Source organism: Pantherophis guttatus, chromosome 3 (assembly GCF_059756535.1).
Source record: "Pantherophis guttatus breed Tessera chromosome 3, ASM5975653v1, whole genome shotgun sequence".
Classification (NCBI taxonomy): Eukaryota; Metazoa; Chordata; class Lepidosauria; order Squamata; family Colubridae; genus Pantherophis; species Pantherophis guttatus.
The window spans coordinates 107,726,423-107,743,583 of NC_142065.1; the positions used below are offsets into that span (position 1 = coordinate 107,726,423).

A 17,161-nucleotide genomic window follows, 5' to 3' on the forward strand; every position below is an offset into this window, starting at 1 on the left:
GTGACGTCGAGTTGGCCATGCCCACCAAATGTTCGTGGAGAGTTTGGAACTTCAGCCTCGCTCTTTTAGCCCAGCGGAAGCACCAGACTGGGCCACAGCAATGCGTGGCCGGGTACAGCTAGTAATTAATAAAATTAAACAAGAAATATATTTGGACATTCCCAAAATTAAACTGACATCCTTCTTACAACAATTACAATTCCATAAAATTTGGCAACCCTCCTAGATATTTGTGAATATAAATAGAAAGTATTTCACCAGCATTTTATTACCTTTAGTCTATTGCTTAACAAAAGCATTATTAGTTCAACAAGTCAGAGGGCACCATAGCAATAGTACAATGCTGTCTCAACCATCCCAACTCAACAGAAACATGGGCAATTTTGGGATGGAGTATGATTCAACCATCTAATGGCAGAATATTAAGTCTAGCAAGTGATAATGGTTTTCTGTATGAAATGGAATGGATGTTATTAAAATAGAGAGGTTATTTATTTGTATTCCACCTTTATTATTTTTAAATAATTCAAGGCAGCAAAATTATCCTACACAGCTTCCTCTTCCTACTGTCCCCACAACAAGTCTGTGAGGTGAATTGGGCTGAGAGAGTGATTGGTCCAAAGTCACCCAGCTGGCTTTCACAGCTAAGAGTCTACTTAATCTGAAGGGTCTACTACAAAGGTTTCATTATTATGTGAGAAACTTTACTGTTATATCTCTATAAATAAAAAACCAATGACTCACTGTTTAATTCTAAGGTAATGCTGTCAAATCCCATTAACATCAAGAACAGGAGTAAGGACCCACAGTGATTTAAATCTAAAACTGTGCTTTTCTACAAAAATAAAGCATCACCAGGGCCCAAATGAACTAAACATTTTTCCATAAATATTAAAATAACCAAATCATTAGCCCAGAGGTAGAATATTCTATGCTTCTACTAGATGTGAAAGGCAAAATCTGTTTTTAGAAAGAACTTGAATGATGTCCGGCATAAATTCCACTGTGTTGATGTATTTAAGAATGAGTGAACAATAACACATAAATATTTTAACTTGATTTATTTTCTGAACCAGCTAAATAAAAGATGTCATCTTTGTTAAATCTATTCCATACCTCTGCTTTAATCATTCACAAAATTAACATTTTTTCTGAATTAGGCTTTTAATTAATACAGTGGATTAAAATGAAAGTCCCAAATACAAGTAATAGTTTATTCAATTTATTTTGTAAACTGAATCCAAAAACCTTCATGTCTGATAATCTTGGAAACAATAATACAAGATGTGACTCTTTTTACACATGACAGAAATTGATTCCAATTAATGAAAAAATATTAATCCGCTCTTCATGAATCATGCTTTATGTGGCTGGAGAATAGAAAATACATTAAAGAAAAATCTGTACTGTTTTAAAAGTGGTAATTTCAATTCCAAGAAGAAGGTGAGGAAAACTGATTTCATTTGAACAAGCCTAAACTGATTAGCTGAAGCTGTAAGCCACACCAGTCACTGGGTTAAAAAAAATTAATAGATACTTTGCTTCCCTTTTGCAACAGCCTCTCAAAGTATATTTCCACACATTTAAAGCAACCAGTCCTGCAAAGTCCCAGTGATAGCATTCTGTTCATATGATTTCTCTTCACAATTGTTATGGGGAGGTATAACGAAGATAATTCTTGCCCGATGGAAGTTGCTTAGTGCAAATCCCTCCTGGAAACAGCTTTTTGGCTTCTTCATCTGATAAGCTTGGAACAACCATGACCTGGTCTCCAGTCTCACAAGGAAAGGAAAGGAAAAGAAAAGAAAATGAGTAATAATTTTACTAATTATTCTTATTTGGATAGCCTAGAACCTTCAGTCAATGAATCAGACTACATACATGAAACACATACTATCATCTTCCTAGACATATACCTTATTGAAGCTGGATTGTATATGTTACTGCATATATTCTACATTTCAAATTATGATGCACATTTCTACAACTGAAATATCTAATATGTTTCATATAGTTAACAAAATAGTTATAATGCATAAGTCTAAGACTAGGATTTAGGTGTGTACCTCTTTATATCACCTCAATCCAAAACAAGAGAAACACTTCAAGCATTTTGTTAAAAATATCTGTCCTGGAAATGCAAAGATAAAAAGTATCTGCCAAAGAGCTCTTGTCACAAACTCCTACAAAAACAATCTATAGCTAAATAAAGGCTACTGATTTTGTCTCAGATTACCTTGATATTTAAAATAATTTACAAACTAGGTGCTCTGTATGTACACAGAAACAGACAAAATATAGAACATTACCCCCACCCCGCAATAAAACATATTGCCAAACTGGAATATTCTTCCACAGATATTCAAAACACTTGTCATGGAATTTTCCAAACAGAAATAAAATTTATCAAGATTTCACAAGGTTTCTTGATCATTTTTTCCTTCCCCTGCTTTTTAAAAAAGGCATTTTCAGCTGATAAACTTATGGGCATTATAGAACCTGCATTAGGAAATCCATATTTCAGCTGGCAAATTCAGGTTACTCTAATAAAACTACCCCAAATGAATTTTAATGCACACAAAAAATATTAATGGAAATACTGATAAAAAAATAAAAAGGCTTACAAGCCTAAACTGGAGTACACTTGTAAGAAATTGAAGACAGTTTATAAGAGATTATGGCTGGAGAGCCCAAACAATTGATTATAGGGCTGTCATAAATATATCTATGATTTTTTAAAAATATCATCAGGACCAGGAACCCTTCCATTTAGGACAATGGTAATTGTAATCTCCCAACACTAAATTGTACTCTCAGGAGATCTTTCTCTGATAACTTCATGAAGGTCATTATCCAATCTATTTGAATATTGTTGTATTTAACAACATATAGAAAAATCTGTTTCTTCAACAACTTTCACTGTATCTGAATAAAACTTTAGATTAAATGGATTTATATAAGTAAACATCTACCTTCCAGTCAACAGGTGTAGCAACTTTCTTAACAGCTGTTAATTGCAAGGAATCAACAACTCTTAGAATCTCATCAAAGTTTCTTCCAGTGGTTGCTGGGTAGAGGATAGAGAGTTTCAGTTTCTTATCTGGGCCAAAAATAAATACCTATAGGACAAAGTTACAGAATTGTAAATAAAACAAATTATTGCATATACATTACTGTTCCATAAATCATCAATTTCTTGCCAATCTTTTGTGGAATTATATAATTCAACTATTTAGTGTTACATTTTTCCTATGAGAAATAGCAAATGCATTGGGGGGCAATGTATTTAATAAAATGTAATTCTTGGATAGGAATTTCCCACATATCCTTTGAGAGGCTAAGTTCTTATCCAAAATTATTTATCCAGTATTTGTAATCCTAAACCTGGCACAATTGTGATAGGTTTTATCATTAAAATGGGAAATATTTATATAAGATTACAACTGTTAATGTAAAAAAGAAATTTGAGACATAGACAGGAACTTTCTTGCACAACTATTCTTTTGAAATGGTTGCTGTGTAAACTCTTTATTTCATAACGTCCTACTCAGATTTTGAGTGCAGAACTCAAAAGACAGTGCAATCTATCCTAATTTTTATTTTATTAATACTTTATATACACACACACACACACACACACACACTCTAAAAACAAAGCACAAAAGGGAAGATTATTTTAATATCATAACAATTGAAAGATTAGAGGAGAATCTACCTGCCAACATATTTCATTTTGAGTTAGACATAAATGGAGGCCGGCAACTATGACTTATTCTTCTTCTCAGTTCCTGGAATCTATTTTATAGAATTGAATTTCTAAACAATATTACGTTAGTCTAGTTTTATTATTTCATAACCCATTCCATTCTGATTAGATATGTCAGCAATTTTATTTCTTGCAGACATGCTTATTGGCCACATTGGGAGACCTGATGGACCATAGGCTTCTCATCTGGTTAAATAACAGATTAAATAGAAATAAGGCAATAAACAGTACATAAGTAACTGAGAAAGCTGCAGCCTGCAAAAAATCAATGTTAAAGGGGCAATGCATAGATATTTACCACACGAGCAGTCAAAGGCATTCCATCTTTGCCTATCTCATCTGGATCCAGCATGCCAAGTTGGACTGAAAGTTCCCGTTTTAAATCAGCAATTATTGGAAAAGGGAGTTTGTCAATAGCCTTGTCATTGTTGTAGGCATTGATGTCCTGCAAAAGGGGAAAATTTAATGTTGTATTACAAATTTGTTCAATTACAATTAGTACAAAGTCAACTCTGAACAAAAATGGAGTGCTGTTTCATTTAGTTATAAAAACTTTGTTTTTAGAAGCCTTCCATTATGATTTATAAAAATGATCAAAACACTCAAAACTGTTTAAGCCAGAGTAACCCAAATAAATAAAAACAGCTTAATTTTTAAAAAAGCAAAATGCTGCAAAGAAGCAACCTACTATTTGAGACATTATATTGGTGCTAATGGAAAAAACGTGAAAAGTCATACTCAAAATGGGGAAACTAAGATTTGCATCTGTACATCCATTTGAGACTACCAATTTCTTCTGTGAAGTACTGGCTCACCAGAGAAGTGACTTGCTCATACTAGAAGTCAACCATTAGCTTCCGTACTGAAATGGCATGCCTAGTTTCTTGCACATGGTGTAAAGCAGAGAAGTGGAAAATGTGGGGCCCTAGGGCCACAATTCTAGTTAGGCAACTAAGTAGTGGTGACATACTGCCAGCAGAAAGAAGATTAAGAACCAGAGACAAAAATAAGTTAGAGCTATTTTCCATCAGTCTGGAGACAACACTGGCAAATTTTATAATTAATCTAGATATATTTTATGATTAATACAGGTGGACAAGACTCTGTTGTCAGCAAAAAAACCTGAATGATTTTTGGTAAGTGAAATTTTGATCTATATGTAGGTTATAGAGCACATCTGGCCAAATTAAAAAAAAATAGATGAGACAATCAGGAAATCCCTGGATAGACTAGACTGGGAAATAAAAAATACTTCCTGGAAGAAGGTAATGTCAAACAATTTCTGTACTATTATAGGTAGTCCTCAACTTACAATTTTAACAGAGGCTGCTCATTACAATCAGACCTTGTAATGACCATAAAGTGGGTAATCACCTAACTGACCCAATTTTATGACCATTTTTTGCAATGGTCATTAAACAAATCACAATGGTTAAGTGAATCTACAGTTGTTAAGCATATGTCATGGTCGTTAGGTGAAACAATTGTTCTCTATGGCGCATTTTGCTGAAAACTGGAAGCAAACACAGGTTTTCAGCAAAGTTGTAAATTGTGGTTACATGACCATGAGGAAATGGCCATGAATGTGGGCTGACTGCCAAGTGTCCGAAATATGGTCATGTGAGCATATGGGGAGGGTCTGGCCATCAAAACTGGGTCATAAATATCTTTTAGGAAGTCAATTGAAGCTTTGAAAAGTGGTTAAATGACTGGTTTCAAGTCAAGGAATACTAGTATATGGGCTCCCTATAATCAGCAGGAACCAAACTCAATCTAAGAAGTTACTTTACATGCTTCCATGAATTCTTCTCAAATGTCCCATTTTCTACAGTGCAAGGTTGAATTCAATGGCTGGAGCACAATATGAAGGATCATATATTATTTTGCCTTCTAAATGTACTAAGAGGATGTGCACAAAGTAATTCATATAAAAGATAGAGTAGGTAGAGTACCTACAAAAGGTAGAGTAGGCAGTAGCAGATATTACAAAATAAGTATACTTTTATGTGTTTTTGGAAAGGAAACAAGCAAAAGAAGCATCCAGTTATGGATGATGCTACTGAACATTTTTGCTTTTTCTCATTTAATAATTTGTCTAAACTTTATAAACTTTAAGATGTCATTTTAATTAAATAACATCAACTTTTTGAATGCTTTTTTTGCATAAGATTTTAACTGAAAGTCCAATTAATTTACATGTATAATTTATTGATCTGCAGCTAGAGCTTTATAAAGTCATACAAGTATTTTGTGGATATAAAACAATTTCTTTCTAAATTTTAGCATCTCTTTTAAAAAATCCTATATACAAATAATTAAGTGATTTCATCCAACGCAGGGAACATCTTGAGATTCCTTTGAACAGTCAACCTACTCATTTACCCATTATGTATTAAAAAAAGACAAGCAATTTTTATTTTCCTTTTTTAGAAATCAGAGTGGACTTTTTATTTTAGTAGGTTTCATACACTGTTTCAAGCAGTGCATAGGCAATGTTTACTTGTGCTCTCTAGAAAAGGAATTGCATTTCAGCTATCTGGAAAAATAGCTGAATAAGTTTTTAAAAAATCTGTAAGCAGCAACATAACGGTAGTGTCATTTAATGTTACTAAATACTTTCAATAGATCTGTTTTACACTGCTGCTCTTTAGTTATTTATTATTTTGTATATACGAAATTAGTTACTGTTTCTGTAGAAGCACTTATTTCCATTTTTAAAGAAAGTTAACGGTATGTACAAGATTATATAACTTGTTATAAATAACTAAGGAATAATGGAGTAATTAAATATGCATAACAAAATGCATTCGTAGGTTGAATTTTATCTGCGCTTCAAGCTTAAAGAGTTTTGAAGGTATTAAAAAGTGTATCTTTGCATGAAATGTTTAGCAGATACTAACACTGACAAAAATACAACTTCATGACAAGTAAGCTATGTGATTATGTTCTAAAGAGGCTGTCCTTTCTAGGTGTTTTCAATGCAACAAACTGTCCTATCATGGTTGTACTACAAATGATTTAGCACCATGTTTAAATAGCACATGTGACAGTTTTGCTATGCATTTTTTCCCCATTTGCTGGTATAGTCATATCCAAGCGAACTTTTTTTAAATCTGTCATGCATTAGCGCATGGGAAAGGATAATTATAAATTCCTCATGAAGTTCATTTATTTTGACACATTTCTTATAAGGCTACATTACAGCCTGCAAAATAGAAATCAGTATGACCGAGTGCTGCAAATGGTGAGGCAGGAAGCCACATTTTCAGGTTGGACACAACCCTGTTATATAAATACTAACTAGGTGTCTCCCAATCTTTAAAGTGAGAAGAGAATGATCAAATTTTTGTTCACTCAAAAGCCCTGGAATTTAAACCCTAATATCAACTTTTCTGTAGTGCTCAATCTCTATTTTTAATGGCTTTTATCTTGTCTGCAGGAAATCAACTCATCAAGCATAGGTGCCTGCAAACTCCTCCTGTTACCTAGTTCCTGAACACCTGCTTCAAAATTAGGATAACCGAGATTTGTTGTTGTTCCAGTTGTGAAAACTCATACCAGATGTGAATATATCAACGTAAAATTAAACCCACTATTCTATAAAGAGAATAACTATCAAAACAGTCTTAATACTTTTTATTAAAAAAACAAAATATATTTATTGATACATACAAATTACTGTCTTAACTGTTTTTGTTTTGATTTTGATTTTCTCTTCTTACATTTTCTTTAAAAAACCGTTTTATTGATATTGATAAGCATGCTTAACCTGTTAAGCCAGCCCTGTAATATGTTCACACCTGAACTATGATACAATTATGATGATAGGAATTTTAGTCCATTATATTTAAAGGAAATATAATCCTGAGATTTGAGGCCTGAAATCTTAGCAACAGTTTTGCTCTTTTATTTTTTTCATTTGTACATGGGACAGAACAGTGAAATAATTCTCTAGGGATACCTATGAATATTGGTCTGTCTACAGATAATTCTCTGGCATTCATTAGGCTTCCTATTGCAGCATATATATTAAATAATCTTGAAACCATGATTTCTGAAATTAGCTTATTCAATTATCCACAATTTACTCACAGTTAATTTTTTATTTGTAAAGATTATGATGAATGTAAAACTAATGTTGAGGTTTTCAGTGTCTTCATAATAGAACTATAGAAGAGTATCAGCAGAGACTCAAGGCCAAATGTAAGGATTATCAATCTGTGGTCTTCAACCTCTTTTTCTGTACCCTTAAAAGCCTTCTCTAAATGCACTGTCACAACTTGGCATGAGGCTGTCAAACTTACTATTGTATATTCTTACCACATTGAGACAGGAAACAGTACTCTAAAATGGCCTTTTCTTTTAAAAACAAAATCTGAAAATCACTGTCCAGCCTACATACATGATTAATCCTGCCTATTTCAGCAATCCCTTAAAACATTAAATGCAGACTATCAAAATGTTTTCCATGTCTTATTGAAAATAACATTCCAATTCTTATCCTGCCTCTTTCTGTCATTGGTTTTTTTCCCCACAATACCTTGCACCAGGCGAGATGGTCACTGACATCATCAATAGAGAGGGCTATTAATTTAACATTTCGCTTGGCAAATTCTGGTGCTAATTTTGCTGCTCGACCAAGTTCTGTAGTACACACTGGAGTAAAGTCCCTTGGATGAGAGAAGAGGATGCCCCATCTGAAAGAAAAAGAATCACATGGCAGATAGCATTGAAGCCTAGTAAGTCAGACCAGATATAAAATGTTATTTCAAAGTTTGTTTTCAACTGTGAACTGGCTGGCTGAGAGGACTTGACACTGAATAGCATCTAGAAAGTTTATAGCTTGGAATAGTTCATTGATTCTTCTCCTTAATTTTACTTTTTCCCTTTTTTTGATTTTTGAGCTCTATAGCTCAGCCGTTTCCAATACAATGTACCAGATAAGAAGGGGTTTAAATCCCATATCCTGAACAAAGCCCAATCCTTTGCTAGAGATTATGGGATCTAAAATCAAATTTATCTAGAGGACACCTGGTTGGAAAAGTCTAGGCCATCCCACACTAGAATTCTGGAGAGCTAGAAAGCTTGTTATGCTACTTTAATAATTTTAGCATATTTTTCCCCTCATGTACCAACAGAGTTATCTTTGTTCTTCCCACTTATGTTTTACTAGCCCCATTATGTAACACGCAACATTTCATTTAGTTCTCAGTCACGAATACCTTCTCAATTGAAGCACTGCCCAGTGCCAAAGAGATTATAACCTTGGCAAACCTTCATACTGTTGCTCCATTAATAGCTAATGCTACCTCCCACTTCTCCAAACTGGTCTGCTTGCATTTCAAGTCCCTTGGTGGAAATACACATGTACAACATACCCAGACATTTTTCACAGTAGAATAATATATCCAAAATCCTTTGTGCAAGATCCAGCTTTTGTTTGACAATGTATGAGCAATGGTTAAGTCAAATTTGAATAGAGCAGTCAGTTTCAATAAAAGTGGAGATTGCATAGTTACATATATGCTACAGTTGCAAACTAACTGTTCCCTTTTTGTTACTTTTTAGAAATTAAGCATAATGGAATAAAAAATGTTCATGAAGTAATCTTTTCTTCTAGGAGCTGTGGGGTCATTTGATACAAAATGTTGAAAATTCTACACATTGTTATATCATCCATATGAGAAAAAAATATTTCAAGTTTAAGAAGTCTTAATGCTTAATTTATGTCTACAATTTCTGTCTTGGTAATTTTTGGTTTACTCTGATGTGTGAACCAACCTCAAGTGAAAAATATGATTTATAAAATTATATGAGTTAGCAAATGGTTTAGCAAATAGTAATTCAAATGAAGAAAACCTGATTATGGCTTATTCAGATGCATAAACTCAATTTAAAGTTACACAGAGGTCATTCATATTATCAAGAATTTGTTAAATTAAAGAGTAACTATTAAAAAGGCAATGGTAATATAATTTCTATTCTGTACATTTGTCATCATTTTGAGATTACTTTGGATTGTTACAAATATCTATGGCTGTGTGAGTGACAAAATCTGCTGTGTAATACTATAAATGTTGTAGATAGTACTACTGTAATTTGGATGCTCAAGCAGAAAAGTAGCAATGTTAGGACAAATTTGGAAACCCTTAATAGATCCCTGGGAAAGCTGCCTGGGAAAAGCAAGGGAAATCATCAAAACCATAAAAAAAGCAAAAGCTAGAAAATTTTGGACATGTGATACAACACCCAGAAAAATATGGCATATTTCACTTAATCCTCCAAGGAAAGATTGAAGGCAAATGAGGTCCAGGCAGAAAATGGCTTCAAAATCTAAGGGACTGGTTTGGACAAAAGTCAACAGCACTTTTTCGTGCGGCTGTTGATAAAAATAGTATTGCCAATATCCGATGATGGATATGGCACAACAAGAAGAATAGATCACTGTTGGTTTCTGCATGCATACTATAACATTGTAAAGCAACTGCTGACAGTTGTTTTAATACTACCATCAGACATACAAAAGTCAGATGAAGATGTAAATTACATTCACATACAGAATTTATGTCAGCCAATATAGGAAGTCTTTTTTATCTTCTTGTAATCGTAACAGAATAACAGAGTTAGAAGGGACTTTGGAGGTCTTCTAGTCAGGGGTGGGTTCTACTTACACCTTTACTATTGGTTCGCAGCGGGATTGCGTGCCTTCTGCGCATGCGCAGAAGCTTCTGGACATGCATAGATCGCCAATAATGACATCTGGGGCAGTGGGTGTGGCCTCCCACCCATTTTACTACTGGTTCTTGCGAACCGGTCCAAACCGGGGGCAACCCACTACTGCTTCTAGTCCAACCCCATGCTCAAGCGGGAAACCTTATACCATTTCAGACAAATGGTTGTCCAATCTTTTCTTTAAAACCTCCTGTGTTGGAGCACCCACAATTTCTGGAGGCAAGTTGCTCCACTGATTAATTGTTCTCACTATCAGGAAATTTATGCTTAGTTCTAAATTGCTTCTCTCCTTGATAAGTTTCCATCCATTGCTTCTTGTTCTGCCTTCAGGTGCTTTGGAGAATAGGTTGACCCAGTTTTCTTTGTGGCAGCCCCTTAGATATTGGAACACTCCTATCATGTCACCACTAATCTTTCTTTTCATTAAACTAGACATATCCAATTCCTACAATTGTTCATATGTTTTGGCCTCTAGATTTGTTCCCCAATAGTCTTTGTTGCTCTTTTCTGCACAACATGGATTTCCCTGTGAATTAGCTTAGCAGGTGAATATCCACATTCATCCTTCAGTATACCTGAATTTAATATATTCTATCCTGTAGTCTTGACCTATTGCAAAGATTCATTTTATATTCTAGTTTTTTCCAATTTGGCATCTTCCATATATATCAAACTTCTGAAACTCTCATCCACCATATCCTTCTCACATTGGCTAAGAAGTCTGGGTGCTGAATGCCTAGTACTCTGTAAGTTGCCAAATTGGACTCTAGTCAAGCAGCTGCTACAGGGAAAACAAAACTTATTGAGCAGCAGGAATCTACCCTTTGCTCTTTTGTCTGTACTTCCGAGAATGAAATGACTTGTCTCAGAGTTGCAATTTAAAGTTAACCCAAGTGATTATATCACTGATTTAAAGAAAGCAGAATTTTGCATTCCCACTATGATGAACAAATGTTTGTATTTTATGTATTTCCAGAACAATCACCTTAATATATTGGAGAAGCATAAATATATTGTTTTTATAAATCTAGTTATAAAACTATCTATTCCAAAAGCTATCATTATATATTTCTTAGCCTAACGATTAATATAACCTTGAAAATGACTACAATTTTCATTAAACAAAAGAATATACTAAGTTAGAATATTCTAACACTATTGTAACACTGCTGCTCAAATGAAAAAGACAATTCCAGCTCCTAAAATCCTTACAGGCTTGCTATTGGACCAAATTGAGTCATTTCAACGAATTCATTGTGGTATGCCTTTAATATAGGGAAACTGATCAATTTGAATTTTGCTCATTACCAGACATGTACCAGCATTTCTTTTAAGCCTCCAATCTATCCTCTAAAAGCAATCAAATTAGAAGTCATCAACTGCTGTTTCCTGTTTTGCTCAAACCATGCTTAGCAGCTTTGAAATAATCCATACATCAGAAATTATAATCAGGTTTCTGGGCCAGGAAAATAAAAAAAAATGCTGATTACAAGTCTTGATAGGGCAGTGTGCACGCTATAACAAAAGTTTGCCACAGATTATTGTGATTTTTTAAATAAATCCCAAATGATCATCAGATTATATTGTAAATTTATATCATTCATTACCTTGACTAGAAAGTGAGGAGCAAATTGGCAGCATTTTTGCTAACTAGATTTTTTTGGGTTAGTTTGAAGGACAATAGCACAGGTGTTTTCACAGAAGGGTATGAAACTAAAGGGCCTTCATTTTTTAAAGCATCTACATCTTTTCCTGGGATGCATGGATAAATCCAAAGAAACGATAGTCTACTTTTAAAAAGTTATAGTAATTGTTATGTTCTCCCTTCCTACTTTTGAAATTGAATCTGAAGCACTGCACAAGCCTAATGTATATGTAACACTACCTTATCAAGTGGATAATGTTTGCATCTAATGAAATAGATTATGATCCAAAACTTAATACATTAAGATCATTACAGTAAAAGAAACCAATTTAGATCTAATTGGGACGTACAAAATCAACATACCTAGTATGATTCCCCAATGTAATTAAAGTATTCTTAGTATTTTCCCGAGATTCCAAAGAAAAGCTGCCCATCTCTAACCACAACAGGAGTACCACAATTCTTCCTTGTCCCATGGGATTTTTTTTTTTTAAAAAAAAACTAAGTTAAAAAGAGGGACGCTGACAAAGTCTCTCCTTCTAGCATCATCTTTATTTACAAGAATAGGGTTCTGAGAGTTTTGTAGAAAATAAAAATAAGACAGGTGTTTGACCAGTGCTTTCCTGGAAATCTATCAATTCACTCAAGAAAAAAAAAAAATTAAGAGAACACTTTGTAGACTGGGAAGTGGCTGGAAAATAATCTTATTAGTTTGCTTTCTAATAAATAAATGGCTGTTCTGCAACTGACCACATTTACCATGGTAACTACTTAATGAAGAGGCATTCCCTCCCTACAGCAACCATTATGTAAGAGGTTCTCCAACATTCTCAAAATTCTAAATGTGTCTGCAATAATTCAGAGATTGTCTACTTTGTATCAACAGTTATTGTGATATTATATAATACATTCTAAATGTGACTAAGCATACAGCACGTACAGTAGCTACACTTCATGCTACGGAATACATTTAATTAGAAGGATAGAAGAATAAAGGTTAAATTAAGAAACTCTGAAGATCCCAAGCTAAGAACACTGCCCACTTACCAAAAACGCAGCACAGGAAAACTTTGCCAAGGACTATCTGATCCACCATTCAGTTCATTTTTGAAGACAAAACGTTTTAGAAAATTCAAAAGGATGTGAACAATTTCTGAGCATATATTCTCAGTAACTTACTCAAAAGGTTTCTGAGAATATAAGGCTAGTTGATGTATTAACTCTTTTGAAAGCCACACTGCATGCATGATTTTCTCTCTGAACTTTCTGTCCACCAATTTCAATGGGACTTTGTATTCCAGCCTTAGGAAGTAAGAATTAAAGTCCACTTCTTTCACAGTGTACATATTTCAATAAACAATTTGTTCTTTCATTGTTAGAACTATTTATATTCTACCTTTCACGGTAGGTTATAAGCCATACAGAAGATAATTATTAAAGGCACAACGATTCTGTTTGGCAGAAGGAAGAGGGAACAGAAAGACAAAGTTTTCCTTTGCCTTTTCCCCTCGTTGGAGTTAATTAGCCAAGGAGAAATATCCCCATCCTCCACCCAAGACAGTTATCCACGGTTTCCCCGAAGATGCTGCAGCCCTTTTAATTGCTCTAGCGCCGTTGATTACATTGGTAGCTCCCTTTTTCCGCCTGGGGTAGCGGCTCTACGCCGACTCTCCCACCAATGAAAGGAGCAAAGTGTCTATGGCACTCTAGGGCAAAGCGGCCCTACCAAGCGAGGACCACCGATTAGAGCAACCCTATTACGCGCAGCCTTCACCCAGTGGCCGCGGTTGCCCCTCGTACTCACGAGTCTCCCAGAAATTCGTGGAAGCGGATGGGACCGTGCGTGGTGTCAGCCTGGAAATTAGGCGCCTCGTCTCCTAGCAGCAGGCCCGGCATGGTCCTCTAACGTTTGCTGCAAGAGCGGGAAGGCGGCTCAGCTACGTCGGAACAACCGAAAGGCAAAGTGGAAGGAGTGAAGGAACAGCGGGACCCACATAGCCTAGCGAGGGGGCGCGGCTTTAAGGGGCGGACCCAGAGGACGGAAACCTTCCGCTCTTGGGGTTACTTACTCTAGCTAGCAGAACGCCGCTTTTATAGTACAGTAGGTGCAGACGAAGGGAAGTTTATGGCGGTGTTGAATGTAGGTTTTCCGATTCTCTGAAGCAAGACATCTTATGTTGCACGACGGGCTTCTTCGCAATATTCATATAATTGCAGGCATAATTGGGGAGAAAGGCTAAAAGGTCAGACAATCGGAAGAGCAAGTAATGGGGGGGGGGTTTGTTTGCAGAAACAATCGACGCCGCCTCAACCCCAGCCAAAATCTCCCATGAGGCAGCCTGGGAAATGTTAAAAGACTGGCGAGGGCGCAAGTAGAAATTGAATTTTTAAAGCAGCCTAATCGAGTACGTGTTCAGTCAGAGGTCTGACCAAAGAACTTGAATCAAGTATTTAGGACTGCAATTGAAATCGCTGTTAATTTAAATTGTTTTGAACTAAACTTCCTTTCGGCCCACAAATAAACGAACCATGAAAGGGACTAGCACCTTCGTGTCACGTTGGAGAAAGGGGAGGTGGGACGGCACGGCTTCCCCCTTTCTTAAAGGAAATCTTGAATGAATTGCAAGCGTTGAGATGGACGAAGCAACGTGAAGCCGCTTGTTAGAAAGTCTTACTCGCCAACACCTTCCTTGGATTTATTCCCACTGGCCTGCGCTATTCTCTCTGCTATTAAAAAAAATCGCGTGAGCAAAGTTTATGGCTGTGATTGGTAAAGATGCTGAATGGCTTCCGGACTGAAGTGCTTTTTTTCAAGGTAGCATCTAACAGGATCTGGGGCATAGGTATTCACATGATCTAATTTTAACCCGTTTTAGAGTCATTCTGAAATCGGAGAGACTTAAGTCTCTTTCCAGTTACGCTGCCATACGGCCAGGAGTTGCGAAACAAAGAATCAAATTAAGCGGTGAGAATTGCTATTGAGGTTGACGCGGCCTCGCGGGCAGTAAAATGAGAGCGGGCGGGTGTATGCTGCCAAGAACTTGTCATGGCGACTTACGTGAGTGAGCTGGAGGTGGCCAAGAAAAACCTGAGCGAAGCTTTGGGCGAAAATGTGAAGCAGTAAGTGATCATCAGGCGCCGTTCTCTCCCCCCCCTCTCCCCGGTGTTTCTTCGTTAAGCCGTTGGCCGTTGTTTTACACCAGAGGCCTAGTTGGCATCGATCTCGCTTTTCTCCTGCACCGGGTGTTTTGTAAACTCGAGCGTAAGTGGATGCCCAATCAACCCTCTACTCTCCGTATAAAAACCCACTGCCCTTTGTGAATAATATTTTCATAATAATATTTAATATTTAATAATATTCCTTTTTCTTCAGAACCGAATAGGCAGGCCTTATTTCAACCCTGCTTAGCAGTGCAAATATCCCTCCCCCCCCTTACCCATGAAATGTTGATTAGGGAGGATGAGAGATCATAGGTGGTAGAAACTAGTCATGAAGGAACAGCAATCCAACTCTTTAGGCTTTCAGTTATTCAAGACATCACAATCATAATTTTAAGTAGGATTTGTGTAGCCACTTAGAAGTGTTTCACAAATTCTCAAAAGGTGATTTTGTGCACCTTGGAGACATAAACAGTCATGTGCACATTAATTTAAAAATTTTAAATCAAATGTATGTAGAATCACTGCCTAAAAATTACTGCACCCATATTCACAGAAATATCTACCTAATTCTATTAAGCAGCAATTCTATATACTCTGGAAGTAATTGAGCAGCTTATTTCTGAGTAGACATATGCAGGTCTTTTTAAAATACCACAAGTCTCTAGTTTCCTGCAAGAAATTAATGCACCTTGATTTTTAGAGGTCAGGGCCAAATAAACCACTATGGTTTAGTGCATATACAAAAATAAACAAGCCAGCTATTTGTAATGACCAATATTAATCCTCCACTTTTTAAAACATTTGTTTTCTTAATATGTAATTTAAATTAACTATTGGAAATACCTGGGGAACTCTATAGAAACAAAGATTTGTGTTTTGTATGTGTGCCTTTGAGTTAGTGTTAACTCCTAGAGACTGCCAGACTAGTCCCTGCGATTTTCTGGGCAAGATTTCAGAAATGTTTTGCCATTGCTTCCTTCCCAAGGCTGAGAGTGAGTGACTGGCCTAAGGTCACTCAGCTGACTTTATGACTAAGGTAGAATTTAGAACTCACAGCCTCCCAGTTTCTTGCCTAGTGCCTTAACCACTACACCAAACTAACTCTAGGAATAATGTACAGGAATTAAAATGTTGATTTAATTTCATATATCACTGTTTAGTGATATTAATTCACTTAATGAATTAATTTGCTTATTTATGATGTCCCACATAATATATTCTTTTTTCACCAGTAAAATAGTGTAAAAATTGTACCACAGGTACAATTGAGACAAAATGAGACAGAAATAATATATATTAATTTTTTATTTTATTTATATTTATGTATTTATCAAAGGCCACAATGGGAATACCACTCTGAGCCGTCCTCCTTATTTGCCCACAACCAGTATTAGGGAAATGGGCACTTGGGAAAACCAGTGTGGGGTAAGTGGATAGAAAGTCTGGGCTTTTATATGTCAACCTTGAGAAATTATAGAATTCCTAGCTTCAGAAAAGGAGAAAGGGATCCAAAAGCTACATAGTAGTCATAGATACCTGGGAAGATTCTAAAGTGGATTATAAAGCAATTGAGATGTAAACTCCTTGAAAACTATAGATTTATCAAGATACATTTTAAAAGGTTATCTCATATTTTAATCCGGTGATTTCCTTGGTAGATTGTTGGATAGTATGTGTGTAATGTAGGGGTAGTCCTAAAGTTATAACCACTTGTTCAGTGACTATTCAAAGTAACAACAACTGAAGGTGGGGGATTTAAGACAGTGGTGAAATCCTAATTTTTTTACTACTGGTTCTGTGGGCATGGCTTGGTGGGCGTGGCAGGGGAAGGATACTGCAAAATCTCCATTCCCACC

The 17,161-nt window shown here is 35.7% G+C and overlaps 3 protein-coding genes across 6 annotated transcripts in view; 2 read left to right on the plus strand and 1 right to left on the minus strand.

Moving 5' to 3' along the window:
* ANKRD45 (ankyrin repeat domain 45) overlaps positions 1-9,741 on the plus strand; it is a 44,795-nt gene extending 35,054 nt beyond the window's left edge. For all 3 annotated transcript variants that reach the window (XM_087891137.1, XM_034409788.3, XM_087891138.1), the window contains 2 exons: positions 4,858-4,902; positions 7,206-9,741. In XM_087891137.1, the coding sequence (XP_087747263.1) occupies positions 4,858-4,892 (35 nt within the window). In that variant the 3' untranslated portion in view covers positions 4,893-4,902; positions 7,206-9,741. The remainder of the gene's footprint in view (positions 1-4,857; positions 4,903-7,205) is intronic.
* Positions 1,047-14,114, minus strand: PRDX6 (peroxiredoxin 6). Its single transcript, XM_034409785.3, has 5 exons — positions 13,948-14,114; positions 8,307-8,463; positions 4,065-4,211; positions 2,973-3,119; positions 1,047-1,776 (listed from the first exon to the last, which is right to left on the minus strand). Exons 1-5 carry the CDS (start codon positions 14,037-14,039, stop codon positions 1,651-1,653), a joined length of 669 nt encoding a protein of 222 aa, XP_034265676.1. The 5' UTR covers positions 14,040-14,114; the 3' UTR covers positions 1,047-1,650.
* Positions 14,115-14,163: 49 nt separating this feature from the next.
* The window catches only part of TADA1 (transcriptional adaptor 1), a 31,596-nt gene continuing 28,598 nt past the window's right edge, over positions 14,164-17,161 (plus strand). Inside the window, exon 1 of one of the 2 annotated variants that reach the window (XM_034409783.3) lies at positions 14,164-15,263. In XM_034409783.3, coding sequence (XP_034265674.1) covers positions 15,190-15,263 — 74 coding nt within the window. In that variant the 5' untranslated portion in view covers positions 14,164-15,189. The remainder of the gene's footprint in view (positions 15,264-17,161) is intronic. The other variant, XM_034409784.3, reaches the window with a different exon arrangement.